The sequence below is a fragment of the Lutra lutra genome, chromosome 17, assembly GCF_902655055.1.
Source record: "Lutra lutra chromosome 17, mLutLut1.2, whole genome shotgun sequence".
In the NCBI taxonomy this organism is placed as follows: Eukaryota; Metazoa; Chordata; class Mammalia; order Carnivora; family Mustelidae; genus Lutra; species Lutra lutra.
Genome location: NC_062294.1, coordinates 42,934,126 through 42,947,375, shown reverse-complemented (window position 1 = coordinate 42,947,375; position 13,250 = coordinate 42,934,126). Strand labels below are relative to the sequence as shown.

Sequence of the window (13,250 nt, the reverse complement as noted above, 5' to 3'; positions counted from 1 at the left end):
CAAAGCATCCGCCGTTTGGCTACGAGAAAATTTTAAATTGCCCTTGTGGTTCCCCTAGCCTTGGGGGTAGAGGGCGGGCCTCATGCCATCCATCAGGCCTTGAACTTTTCCCAGCAAAGAGATTTAGCTGCCAGCTTCTGTCCCAGCTGCCAGGGTGTATCCACCTTCTGCTAGTCCTCAAAAGCCCACTGTGACGTACACATAGGGAGTCTTGAGGACACTTGGGCTAATCAATTTTTAAAATAAAGGATAAGGAGGCAAGAGCCATTTTTAGAATAAAAATTGAACAAAAAGACCCCTCCAGTGAGAGGTAAGGTGAGGCCCTTCTCTGAGGAGAAGAGGGAGAATTCCATCCTGGAGTCTGGGCTCCTGTGCAGAACCAGGACTTGGAGGAAGAGACAGGAAGGGATCTCTGTGTCCTTTCAGCGGTTCCATCCTCAACAGTTCTGGGCAGAGCCTGGGAGACATGGTGGGTCAGCTTGTGGGAGCAGATGGAGTTTTCTCCCCAAGACACATGCACACACAGGCACACACACTCGCACACGTCCAGCCCTCACGGCCCGTGTTCTCTGCATCCCCATTCTGTTCCCGGCTTACCTGGAGTGATGAGAGGTGGGGCTTCCCCTGGATGGTGGCTGGGGAAAGAAAAGTGGTGAGATGTGTTTCCATACCCCTTGTCCTCTCCCTTAAGGCTAGAGGATTCTCAGCTTGCCCTGACAGAGCTTCCTGGCTATTTTTCCTGGAATGGGACCAAAGCTTTTCAGGCTTTCGGGTCCTCTGAAGATGATCAGCTCTGAAGAATAAACCTGGGACATCTCAGTGGCAGGAATTCTCCAGGGCAAGGCCTGGAGCCCTTTTTCTGCGAGATTCAGTTCTTTGACCAGGGAAAGGGTATCTGTTCAGTATGAAGTAGGCACATGGGGAGCCCGTCTTACCTGGGCTTCTGGCTGAACTTGCATTTGCATTTCCCACCTGTCAGGGGAGAAGGGATGGTTGAGGGAGAGGACCCACAGCCCCGCCCTGCCCTGCCAGCTCGGCCTCCAGGGTCCCCACTCACTCATGAGGACGATGATGCCGATGGTGCACAGAACCGCGGCGCAGATGAGCCCACCGACCCGAAGTCTGTGCCAGTCTAGGAGAAACCCAGAGGAGGCCATTAGTGCCCACCTGTGTCCTCCCCGTCCAAACCTCCATCTATCCGACAGGTGGGTATGGGGAACCTGACCACCGGCAGGGAGTTGTGGATACAGAGGGGAGAGAACAAAGAGCCCCGCAGCCCGCCCCCATTGTGCTCACATTCTCCCTTACACACAAACAACCGATAAGAGATTTAATGGAAGGTCAAGTGGAGATAAGCATTCTGAAGGCAAATAAGCAAAGCCAGGGAACAGAGGGCAGCTCTTTTAGGGAGACTGGTCAGGGAAGGCCTCTCTGAGCAGAGCCCTGGGGAGATGAGGCAGGGGGGGACCTGGCAGGGAGATCGGAAAGTACAAAGGTCCGGGGGTTTGGAGGGTGTCTGCTGTGTGTGTGAGCAACCGCAGAAAGGCCGCCCAATAACTTCCCTCCTCCGGGCAGTTTTTGCAAAGCCAGCCTCCTCCTAACATTTGATTTGAACCATAACAACGGCTTCTGGTGAACCTTCCCATCTTCCTTTGCGCTGCTCTCCTGCCAGAAGAGAACCTTCCCTGGGACCAGACCCGTGTGGCTCCTTCCTTTATTACACTGTATTGACCTCTCTCTCTCCCCATCCTTACCCCTTCCTATCCTCACCTCCTGTTTCGCCCACATTGGACCCCCACCCAAGCCCTGTGGGTCCACAGACACAAAATGTTAGGAGAGGGAGTGGGTGGGAGGGGGCCAAGAGAGGGGCACAAGCTCTCACCATAGTAGAAAGGACTGTTTTTATCTGCAAAGAAAGAGAAAAAGATCATGAATCCAGGACAACAGCCAGGAGGCAAGGGTGGGGGCTAGAATTTGGGGGTGAGCCTGGTGGTGGATTCTGACTCACCTTCTGGGTCGTTGGCATCCAAGACAGGCAGGCCTGCTGGGAGAAGTGGGAAGGAGAGGGGATGGCCTGCGGACCTCAGCAAAGCTGGGAGGCAGGGCCACAGAGCCTCAGGGGCCCCTGGTGGACAGGTCCTCGCCTCCAAAGGGCACAGGGGTCCCAGCCCCAAACCTGGAGGTGTGGGCTTCCTTTCCTCGCCGCCCCATACCTGTGAGCCCCCCAGGTCTACCCACATTTTGCCTCCCAAAATAGGTTTTAGCCTAGGTGGCTTGGGACCCCTCTTTGGCCTGATGTTTCCAGACACCTGGCTAATCCTCCCTCCAGCAGAAACTGAGCAACATTCTCGTCAAGATGACAGATGGTCCCAGCTCCCAGTCATTCTTGGAGCCTCGTCCATACCCCACCTGTTCTGGCATTTCCTCACCGCTTCCTTGTAGAGCAAATTACTAACGATAAACTTAATACACTTTCTTTAAAAATGCAGCCCTCTCTCCCTACCCTGAATGGAATGCCAGCCTGGCCCAACGTAAGGGATAAAAAAATACAATAAAAGCAAAGGACTAGGATTACATTCTGGCTAGAAGCCGTGGGCTACCTGAGCTCTGGGCCTAAACTCTGATCTTGTGTGTTCAAGGGTGATTAATAAGTTCTAATTATATTTAAAGCACGAACACCTAGAGCTTACTCTGTCCCAGGCCCTGTTCTAACCGCTTTTCAAATATCAACTTGTGTAATCCTCACAGTGGCTACTAAGTGCTTACTAGTAGAGCTGGGGAAACTGAGACACAAAGGATTTCCGTAACGGCTGCATCCGTGAAGCTCCCAGCTCCCTCTCATAATAAAGGGCGAGGGAGGTGCTGAAGACCCAGTGCCCAGGGCTGAGTCTTCTCATCGGAGAGACCTCAAGGGGGTGACTAGCTGTGTGAGCCGCTGCCGTAAGGGGGGCCTATCTTTGTGTGCACCTTGAAACCATCAGTGCGACACTGCGACCCTCAAGGAGATGCTGACCGGGGAGTCGCCGCCCCACCGCAGAGGCAGAAAGCATGAGAGAGGCAGACACACCCACAGATGCACAGACATGGGGCTTGACCAACACTCTGTGGCAGGGTTTGGGAAAGGCAGTGAGGGGCCCAGGCACTCACCTGCCAGGAGGAGGAGCAGGCTCAGTGTTGTCACCTCCCGCATGTCCGCCAGCTGGCCTGGAGGGGGAGAGATGGGGGGAGAGTCCAGCTCTATGGGGGCCCCCCAACCAAGGTGCCAGAGCAGTGCCTCTGGTTTCCAGTCCTCTTATACTCTGCTCTCCAGGGTACACAACTCGCCCCGGGGCAGAGAGGCTGTTATTAACCAACGCCCTGTCTGGGAGGTGAGGAGGAGCCATCAAAGGGGATTGAGGGGTGGGAAGGTGCGGGGTGGGGGGTGGCGGCAACTCGAACCTGGAGAGGAGTTGCAGGAATCACTGGCTCGAGACACAGACCTGGGGCTCTAGGGACATGGCCCTGGTGACCAAATGAGGGAGGCGCTGCCTGCTGTTCACCCCAGCTTACAGATGGGGAAACTGAGGCTCTGAAAACTAAAAATGGGTGCATAGGATCACCTTGGCAGGGAGCAGGATTTTGAGCAGCCCAGCTCTGCAGCGGCTGTTTGTGGCTCAGGACTATGGGGGCCTCGGGGTGTTTTGGGAAATGGGATGTAGGGAGCCAGGTGGCAGGAGGCCCGGGTTGCCGGGTGTGTCTCTCAGAGACAGCTCAGAGCCTGCCCGCCCTGGCCAGACTCCATAAATCTCGAGCTGGCTCCTCAGGCTGCTCAGAGCAGGGTGTGGGGAGGAGAGAGCTAGAGGCTTGGGGCAGGGGCGAGGGCCAGAGCAGAGAGGAGTCACATGGCTGCAGCACTAGCCCCATCTTCTGCCCCCATGACTCCTCGTTTCTGTCCTGCCTCTGCCCCTGCCCCAGCCCCAGCCCCAGCCCCAGCCCTTACCCCTGCCCCAGCCCCTACCTCTGCCACAGCCCCTGCCCCTGCCCTGGCCTCTGTCCCTGTACCTGTCCCTGATCCTGCCTCTACCCCTGCCCCAGCCCCTGCCCCTGCCTCAACCCCTGCCCCAGCCCCAGCTCCTACCCCTGGCCCTGCCCCAGGCCTTACCCCCTTGCCTACCCCTGCTCCTGCCAAGCTCCTCCTGGCAGCCATTACTTCCTCTTTCTCCAGACAGGCCTGTCCAGCAAGAAGAACCCCTCCAATCCCCTCCTGGTCTGGTCTCAGCCCACCCTCACCCCATTCCTGGTGCCTGAGCTAAGCCCCCGTCTCTGTGTGTCCCCTAGTCCTCTCCCAGTACCCGCCCCACTGCCACCAGCAGACACTGTCAAAGTGTTGCTAGTGAAAGCCAGCACGTCCTCTGCCCCACCCTGTGCTGGACCCCCACCATTGACCTTGCTGTGTCTTCGCCCATTCCCCTCCCCCCACCGGGTAACCCCGGAGATGATCTGTTCCAGCCCTCATTTCACCGATGGCACGGGCCCTCACTAAGCCATCTGACACTCCCTGCTCTGTCCCCAGACTCCTCTCCACCGCTGAAGACAGTGACCCCATCTGTCTCTGCACCCTCCGTGTCACCCCCACCTCACATTCTCTTCTGTTTCTTGCACATTCTCACAGGCTCCTCCCTCTCCCTGGGCACACTCAGGTCCTGGGCATCCTCTCAGCCCTGAATCCCATATGGTGGACTCAAAGGCATCCATTTCTTGCAGGCAGGGGGTCTATAGCTTTGGGGAGCATTGCTAAGGCATTCAGGACCCCGTAGATTTGGGGAGGAGAGCTGGAGCAGGTGTGTGGGCAGGACAGCCTGGTGGTTCCAGGCACAGGTCTGGAGAAGGACCAGCTGTTGTCTAAAGCCCCGAGATGATACCCCAGTAATAGGAGCTAGTGCCCTGTGAGCGTTTACCGTACACCGGGCCCTGGTCTCAGCGCTTCACGCCTATTCATATAACTCCGCAGCGTGATGGGGTGGCACTGTGGTTACCCCACGGTGCTGTCGGAGCCCCATAACCCCCGCTAATGCAGCTGAATGCTGCAGCTGTCACCAGGGACCCAGAGCCCCAGCTCTGAAGTCTCTTTCCATGGAGTTCACCTAGTCCCCCTGGCTGCCGGGCTCTGCTACTCCCCATCCCCAGGGCATCTCTCCCAGCATCCCTGGCCTAGGGGAGATGTGGGAGTAATCTTGGCTGCACCCCAGCCCTGGGGCCACATTCCCAATCTGGCTCTCCTACAGGGCAGGCCACTGGGAGCTGGTGTCTGGCATCTGCCCTCACCTTTCCCTCCCAGGCTGTTGCTGGAAGGGGCTCCTGAGCTGCTTCCGGACTGACTGTAGTTTGGCGTGAAGCCTTGGAGAGGAAGACAGCCGGCAGAGGGAGGCTGTGCCCACCCTTCTGGGCTCCTTCCCTGCCCTGCCGGTCCCAACACCCGGGTAATGGACGTTCCCACGGTCCGCCCTCTGCTATCCCCTTTGTTCCTCCATGATGGTGGCCAGGCCCATCAAGCTTGTGCAGAATGACTCACCCATATCCCTGAAATTTCCTACCCAACTCCCCACTTTACAGCTTCCCCAGGAAGCCGTTGTTCCCTTTTCCAAGAGGTCTCCGGGATCCACACATCCTCAATCCCTAGACACCCCAAGTCCTCCCAGTCACCCACCCATGCACTCTGATACCCTCAATCCAGCCTTGATCAACCTAGATACCCCCCACCCACCCAAGCAGTCCGCTCCAACCCTATCCACCCAGATACCCCCGATCCAGATGTTTCTGGTCAACTCAGACACCCCTGATCTACCCAGTCACCCCAATCCCACTCGTGGGCTCATCCCAGCTAGCTCACCCAGCCTCCCGAAGGGAGAATGATGGGGGGATGATCACATTAGTTGAAGGTGCTTTCTCTAACCTCCTGTCCCCTGCCCCCCAGAAAAGATCCTTGAAGAGAGGAAGTTCTAGAGAGGGGCAGGGAGAGGTTGGGGGCAGAGCCGAGAGGGTGTTGGAAGCAGGGGACCCCAGCCTCTCACCTGTGTGGCTCCCCAGGCTGCTTGGAAAGTTCCAGGAGAGAAGGGGAGAATGCGGCTGCTAAACCTGAGTCCTGCCTTTATCCACAGCTGCCACGCCCTAGGCAAACCTGGGCAGGTAGAGAACAAGTCAGACTCCCTAAAGCTCAGGGGCTCTCTCACCCCATTCCTGCTCTTAAAGAGACAGCTACCACCCTTTCTTCCCAGCAGGGAGCTCCCCCCGAGGTCCCCAAGGTCACAACAGCCTCAGGAAGGCAGAAGGAGCATAGGACGGGGCGGAAGTCCGCTCCTCGCATCCGGGGAGGGGGCTTTCTTCAATCTCTTGCCCCTGTGAAAAGGACCTGGAAGGAAGAAATGTGGGGTCTTTAGCAGCAAAGCTTCTGCCTCGAAGAATGGTGGGGAAAAGCAATGCATTGGCGTAATTGTCTCATTTCCTTCACTTATATGGCAGGTTACACTTGGAGGAGGGCTTGGTGGCAATTGTGGGTCATCCGAGGTCCCTTTCCAGACCACTTGCTGCTTTTGACAGTTTGAGGGTCAGCAGAAGAGGCTGATATGACCAAGATCATGAGGTGGGAGTGGGGGTGGGGGTGCACAAGGGGTGGGGGGTGGCTGTCGGGCTTTAGACCTCTCTCCCACATGCCCATGATGCCCTGGAGAGACTGGAGACTGGTTTCTGAGCATCAAGCAGACCTTCCCAGTTCAGGCTCTTCCCAAGGGTGCTGGGAGCCAGATGCCCGGGTCTATGCAGTGAGCGTTAGGGTGGAGGCTGCCTCCCACTCTGGATAAGGCCATTGCACTGTGCAAGGCTCCCTTCACCTCCCTCCCTGCTCCTGCCCCTCCTCCTCATGACATTCCTTCTGGCTGGGGTCTGCGTGGGCCCCCACACGGTCCTCGTTGGGGTGCCCCCTCCCCCCAATTCTGCCTTTTCAGACAGAGGGACTTTTGTCTGGGGGCTGGATGGAGAACAAGGCGCCTTTGAGTGGTTGGCGGAGGATTGGGGTCATGGGGAGGGGCAGGGCCAGGAAAGGGGTGGCTGTGCCCTGGCCACCAGCTGGACTCCAGGCGACCCCCAACACCATCTCGGGGGTGGGACCGAGGGCTGCAGGAGCCAGGCCAGGGAGAGGGTGGAGTGCAGGATGGGGAAAGGGGGTTTCCGAGGTCAAGACTCTGCTGGGGGTTGTCTGCTGGGGACAGAGAGAAAGGACCCCCCACTTCCTAGCAGAAAGGGATGGGGAAGCAAGGAAGGCACGCCCAATTACATGCTTTCTTTATGTGGCTCCCTCAGGCAATTTTTCAATCCCAGGCCCTAGACTAGGACAAGGCCTCTCCACACCCCCAACCACCACCACCCTCCTCCCATTAGGAAGGGGCCAGTCCCTACAAGGAGTGGAGGGGATGCTCGGGGGTGGGGCTCAGTCAAAGTGGGAGGTTCGGGGAGAGACAGAAACAAGAGTTAAGGGAGGCCTGGAGGGGAGGATCCCAGTCCAGCTAAGGGGGTCTTTGTCTCTGGGAAGAGAGCATGCATCCCTCACCCAGACATTTCCCTATTACAATGTCCCTGGGAAGACCAGTTTGGTGCTCTTGGGGATGAGTGGTGTCTCCCTCTGCTGGAAAGTTCAAGAACTGCAGGCTTCAGAGAGCGAGGGGGCCAGAGCTCCGGGGCTAGGCTGTCCTTCACCTGTGCCAGATTCTGCAAACTGAAATGCCAAAGGGGCCAGGCAAGAATTGTGAACGAGTGAAACAGGACAGGCATGAGACCCTAGGGAGGGCTGGCAACTGGGCAAACGGGAAAATTGTCCTGTTTAAAAGGCAGCCCCCAAAACAACTGTAGCTAGCTCATGCAGACAGAGACAGAAGCAGCTCCCAGATGTCTTGCTACGTACTGGGGGGGAGAAGGGGAGCAAGATGTATAGAAGTACATCTTTGAGGTGGAAAAGAATGTGTATGCATACACTTGTTCATGAATGAAGTATCTTTGGATATTCTGCTTCTGGAGAGGAGGAGTGAGAGGCTGGGGGATGGGGTGGAGGGAGACTCCCTCTTGTACTTTTTGAATTACATATTCTGAAAATGTCCTACTTTGAAAAAAAGTGTAATTAAGAGAACTGAAAGGTCATCTCTACACAATCCTAGCCAACTGCTGCTACATTTTCAATCGATGTCAGAAACCTGAATCTTCATACGGAATTCCCAATATTAAAAGTTGGTTCAGGGGCTCCTGGCTGCCTCAGTCATTGGGGCAGGCGATTGCTGACTGCAGGGTCATAGGTTTGAGCCCCACATTGGGTGCAGAGTTTACTTTTTTTAAAAGTTGGCTAGATTAAAAAAAATATATGCAGGTTTTAAAAGGTATGCAAGTCCAGCGAATACATCTAAGGGCTGGTTTCAGCTTGGGGAAGCAACTTCTGCCAACTTCATTTCCTGAACTTTTAATGATGGTGGCTTTTCATTTATGGGGCTTTAACCCAACCCAGGCCAATGATAACGTCCCCCTGGGGCTGGACTAGAAGGTGTCATCCACAAGTGTGCTGGCCTGGGGCTGGGGCTTCAGGCCCAGGGAGAAAGGACTTCAGACCCCCGTGTGGACAGGTGAAGGTGTGCCCACTGACACTTGGGGAAGGTTTGCAGGGAGTCGGGATCTCTTTTGGGGTGTGTTCTAGGTCAACTTAACTTCAAACATATCTGAATCTCCCCTCTCTCTCTATATATATATGTCTGTATATATCATCTTTTATATGTAAATATTTGTTGTATATTATACTATATTAATAATAAAGTAATTTGAAATAATTGCCGTTCATTTTGTTTTTGACATCATTTGGTCCTAAAGAATCCGCTGAAGTTGTGATTAGCTGTGAATTCTCAGTATCCTAGGAATTCTTGCAAGATGAGAAAAACCAAACCTACAGATAGCTTCTGAACACCCCAGTTTTCAGGAATGCCAAACTGAAGCACGAAATCAAAGCCATAGGGCGTTACATAGTCACCAACTCAGACTTAATTAATTTTGATTTTGCCATTATGCTTCTGATGTTCAGAAAGACCAAAACCCAACTATTGTACGCGTTTCCTTTGGTTTACGAAGTGTTGCAAAAATTAATAGTCACCAATGTTTAAGCATCAGGATGTTTCCAATAGTTAACCTGCATTTCTGGTTGATTAGGAAGACATAGCCTAACTGTGTGAACATTCCTGCTCGACAGCAGTGGCTGAAGGGGCAAGACCATCTCCCCCTGGTTTGAAGCTTCATGGGAGAGAATATGGGACAGGGAGACCCACCTCCTGTCTCAAACCTGCTTCCGCCTTTGGGCCTTCTGGCCCAGGATGGATCGGGTGTGGCTTATCCAGGAAAGACCCCAGGACCGTCAACCTTAGTCTGCCCTTGACTGCAGAAAAGACACAGCTAAGGAAAGGCTTAGTCGTGTGTTGTGACTCTGTCCCAAAAAAGCTTTGATGGGCAAGTACCAGTGGAGAAGAGCCAGTCTTTCGCAGTGCCCACCTGCTCAAAGATGGGCAGGAGAAGATGCCTGCGAGGCCAGACACTCAGAAAAAAATAATAACTAGGGTACAGATATATGGAGCAAAAGCAGACAAAACAAAATAGAATCAGGGCATCTCCTGAAGGGTACTTGGGTTCCTTGTATCCTCAGGTAAATCTCCTGTCGCGACAAAAATTCAAACTTAAAGTTGCAGAAAAGGAATAAAAAATCTCCAATTCAAGTCAACACAAACTAATCCCTTGCAAGATTTAAAAAAAAATGGCAAAAGAATGGAAGAAAAGGTAAATCGGAATTGGATAAAGTGTTAAGTAAACAGAATCTAATGGGACTTAGGAAATTATGGATTTATGTATATGGCACCTGGGAGATTAATTGTTCTATGAATTTCTTTCTTCATGGATAAAAGCTGTGCTCTTTATTCATCCTCCCCCGGTGTCTTCCTCTTCCTTTGCTTGGGTGGCCTGCATCGTCTTGGACCCCTGGGTGCCCGGCTCTGGCCCTCCCCAGCTGTGGGGGCCTCACCGGCTCCTGCCAAGGGACCCTGGGGCTCTGAGGCTGGCTCCGGGGCTGGCAGGCTCCCACCTGGCTTTGGACATAGGGAGATGAATCTGCAGTTCTAAGAGCTTGGCTGGCGCCGGTGGCTCCGGGGAGGCACTGACCCAGCAGCTTGCTGGCAGTGGGGCCCCTGACATTTCAGCAGTCCCATTCTCCTTCCCCCTGCACCCTGGTGTCTAAGAAGGCGGTGCCACATCCAGCAGAACCAACTCCACACCCCTGTGCATCCCTGAGTCATTTACCAACTATCCTAACTGCCTCACTCTATTGTCAACGAATTAACCTCTACTGGGCTGTGGGCCTCGCCACCTGCTGGGCAGGCGTGACTCACCTAATGAGGGTAGATGTGGCAGAGAGGGGCTGTCATTAGTACCAAGGCACACAGTTAACAAAGGGTCAAGTTTGGGATGCCAAACCAGGTCACTGGGCTCCACACTTGTGTGTATGTGTGGGGAGGGGAGGGAGCAGAGCGACCAAAGAACAGGACCCCGGGTAAATTTGAGAGTCCCGAGAACAGACAGCAGGTTAGAAAAAAGAATTAGATCACAAAAAATATTTCCAGAACCAACCACTTCTCCCCCACTGCCCCTACCCTGGCCTGTCCTGGACCCCACAGCCGCCGCTTCCCAGGTTCCATGCTCCCTTGCCGGCCCTTGTCTGTTCCCTGCTCACCTGCAGCCAGAGGGAGACTGTGAACCCCTGAGTCAGGGCAGGGCCCTGCTGGCTCAGAGCATCCTCTGGCTGCAGCTCTCTTCTGGCAGAAGCAAAGTCCTCACTGTGACCCACGACCCAGAAGTCACTGCTCTGGCTGGTCCCCTGTCACCACTCTGACATCATCATCTCCTCCCCCTCAACCACTCACTCATTTGCTCGCTCCCTCCCGCCACCCTGGGTTCCCCGCTGGCCCTCCAGCACAGAAGCGCCTTTCCAGCCTCCAGACATCAGCACCTGCTGTTGCCTCTAGCGGACCCAATCTCCTCGCAGGTGCACACCTGGGTCCCTCCCTCACCTCCTTTCTTCAGGGCTTTGCTCAAACATCACCTTCTTGATGAGGCTTTCCTTGGCCATTGGATTCAAAATTACATCTTCCTCCTGGAAATCCATCCTACCTTATTTTCTCTTTCTTTCCCCATAGCATTTGCACCGATCACCTCCTGACATAGTGTATACACACTTACTGGTTCTACTTATTATCTCCTTCGCCTCTGGAATGTCAGCTCTGGGAGGCAGGGACCTCAGCTGTTCCATTCCTTCCATGTCCCCAGCGCCAAACACAAGGGTCCGGCACATAGTAGGTGCCCAAGAAATATTTGTTGAGTGACTGAATGAAAACCGTTTTTGAGAGTTACTATATCCCAGGCCTCATAACCGATGAATCAAGGACCCTGCTCTCCTTAAGTGGGATCACACCTGGGAGGCACGCAGTAGGTCCACAGGTGGAGAGGGAAGGAACTTGGAGCCAGAGAGCCCAGGTTCACATCCTAGCTCCACCCCCTTCTCACTATGTGACTTCAGGCGAGCCAGTCGTCTCTCTGCACCTCAGTTTCCCCATCCGTAAATTAGGCTAAGAATAGCCCTCACCCTGCCCAGGCTGCCCTTTCAACTCAATGGGGTTGTTGTGTGGGATGCTGGCAGCCTGTGACTAATTCTGAAAGCTGGTTCCCTTCCTGGAAGGGGGTGGGGTGGAAGGGGCAGGGCGGTGTGCTTTCCAACAGCCAACAATGGAACTCTTGTAGGCAGGGGCCCTCAGGCATGGAAAACACATCCACCCCTATGGGCTCCAGATAAAATTTTCAGGTCTCAGGAGGGAGTTTTTGAAGGGCATTTACATTCTTTGACAATTGTTACAATGAGAAATACTGGTTTGGGAACGTGAGCCCACCCTAGTGGGCTCCCTGCGATGAGCAGCTACAAGGGCTGGGGTGGGGGGTGTCTCTCCCACCTGCAGCTCCTGAGGGTAGGACCAGAGAGGCTAAGATAATCTTTGGGCCGCAACCATTGGTCCAGTGGGGTCCAATCAAAGTGAGGCCCAGAATTTTGCTTAGTAATTGAGGGAAGAAAAGATTTGGGTTTTGCTTTGAATAGTGGGAAATGCACATTTGGGACCCGGAAATTGCGATCGTTTTGCCACCACAGGAAGAGCCAACCTCAGGACAAAGCTAACACTAAAGAGGACCACAAACCAAGAGAAATGCTGAGAAACAGAATCTGCACTCTGATCAAGTCATGCCTGATCTCCCTCTGGAACTTTCAGTTATGAATCTAAAAATCTGACTTGTTTGAGTTAATTTTAATGAGGTTTTCTGTTATTTGTAAATAATAGTAACCAAACTAGTGCACGGAGAAATTCTGTGGACCTGGCATCATTGCACTTTCACTGGAATATGTCCCATGATTTTTATTTCATTTGAGCCAAAGCATTTCTTTTTGCTTTAATCAGTCCAAGTATCTCCAGGCCAATAAGTGCTTATCTTGGCCAGGTCAAGTCTCTCTGTGGACAAGTCTCAGACTGATCACCTGGGCAGACATCTTTGAGAAGGACCTGTCCTCCTTCACAGCTTCCACCTGGAAAAAGGGCAGTGAGCCAGAGGAGCCACAGGGGTTGGAAAAGACAGAAGCAGAGGTGCCTTAGAGCTCAAAAGTCCTCCCATGGAAGGCGGTGATGGGCGAGTACTCAGATGCCCAGTAGGTATCTCCCCAGGGGAGAGTGGGTGACACCCAGAGATGCCTCTCAGGCTCCCATATTTCTGCCCAGGCCTGCGGGAGGCGGGGGAGCAGCGAGCACATGGCGTGGTCGGGCAGTGGCAGAACGGCTCCCAGTGCTCCCCAGCCCCCAAATCCCCCCTGGCCAGGTGGTACCTGCCACCCAAGGAACAGCCACTTGGATGAGGGACATACAGTTAGTGTCCCTGAGCACAAGGCCCAGCTCACACTGGTGGCCCGCCCCACATGGTGTCAGGCAGCAGCCGGGCAGGGCCATCTCAGTGCAGGAGCCAAGACATGTGAGGAGTTGCAGAGCTCATCATGGCTGTTGGGAGGGCAGGCCAGCTCTGGAGGGACACAGATGGGGGTTAATAATTAGCTGAGTATTACCATTCTGGAAGGTTTCCAACCAGAAGATGACTGAGGGAGCAGAGGGCAGTTT

At 54.3% G+C, this 13,250-nt stretch overlaps 1 protein-coding gene across 1 annotated transcript; it reads right to left on the bottom strand.

Annotated features, from left to right (window-relative positions):
• Window positions 1–216: 216 nt before the first annotated feature.
• Window positions 217–12,862, bottom strand: FXYD3 (FXYD domain containing ion transport regulator 3). Its single transcript, XM_047709664.1, is given in 9 exon segments — window positions 217–457; window positions 598–635; window positions 936–1,025; window positions 1,027–1,132; window positions 1,883–1,906; window positions 2,009–2,041; window positions 3,148–3,204; window positions 6,051–6,157; window positions 12,623–12,862. Coding segments are annotated over 7 exon segments (354 nt in total). The 5' UTR covers window positions 3,191–3,204; window positions 6,051–6,157; window positions 12,623–12,862; the 3' UTR covers window positions 217–437.
• Between the last annotated feature and the right edge of the window lie 388 nt (window positions 12,863–13,250).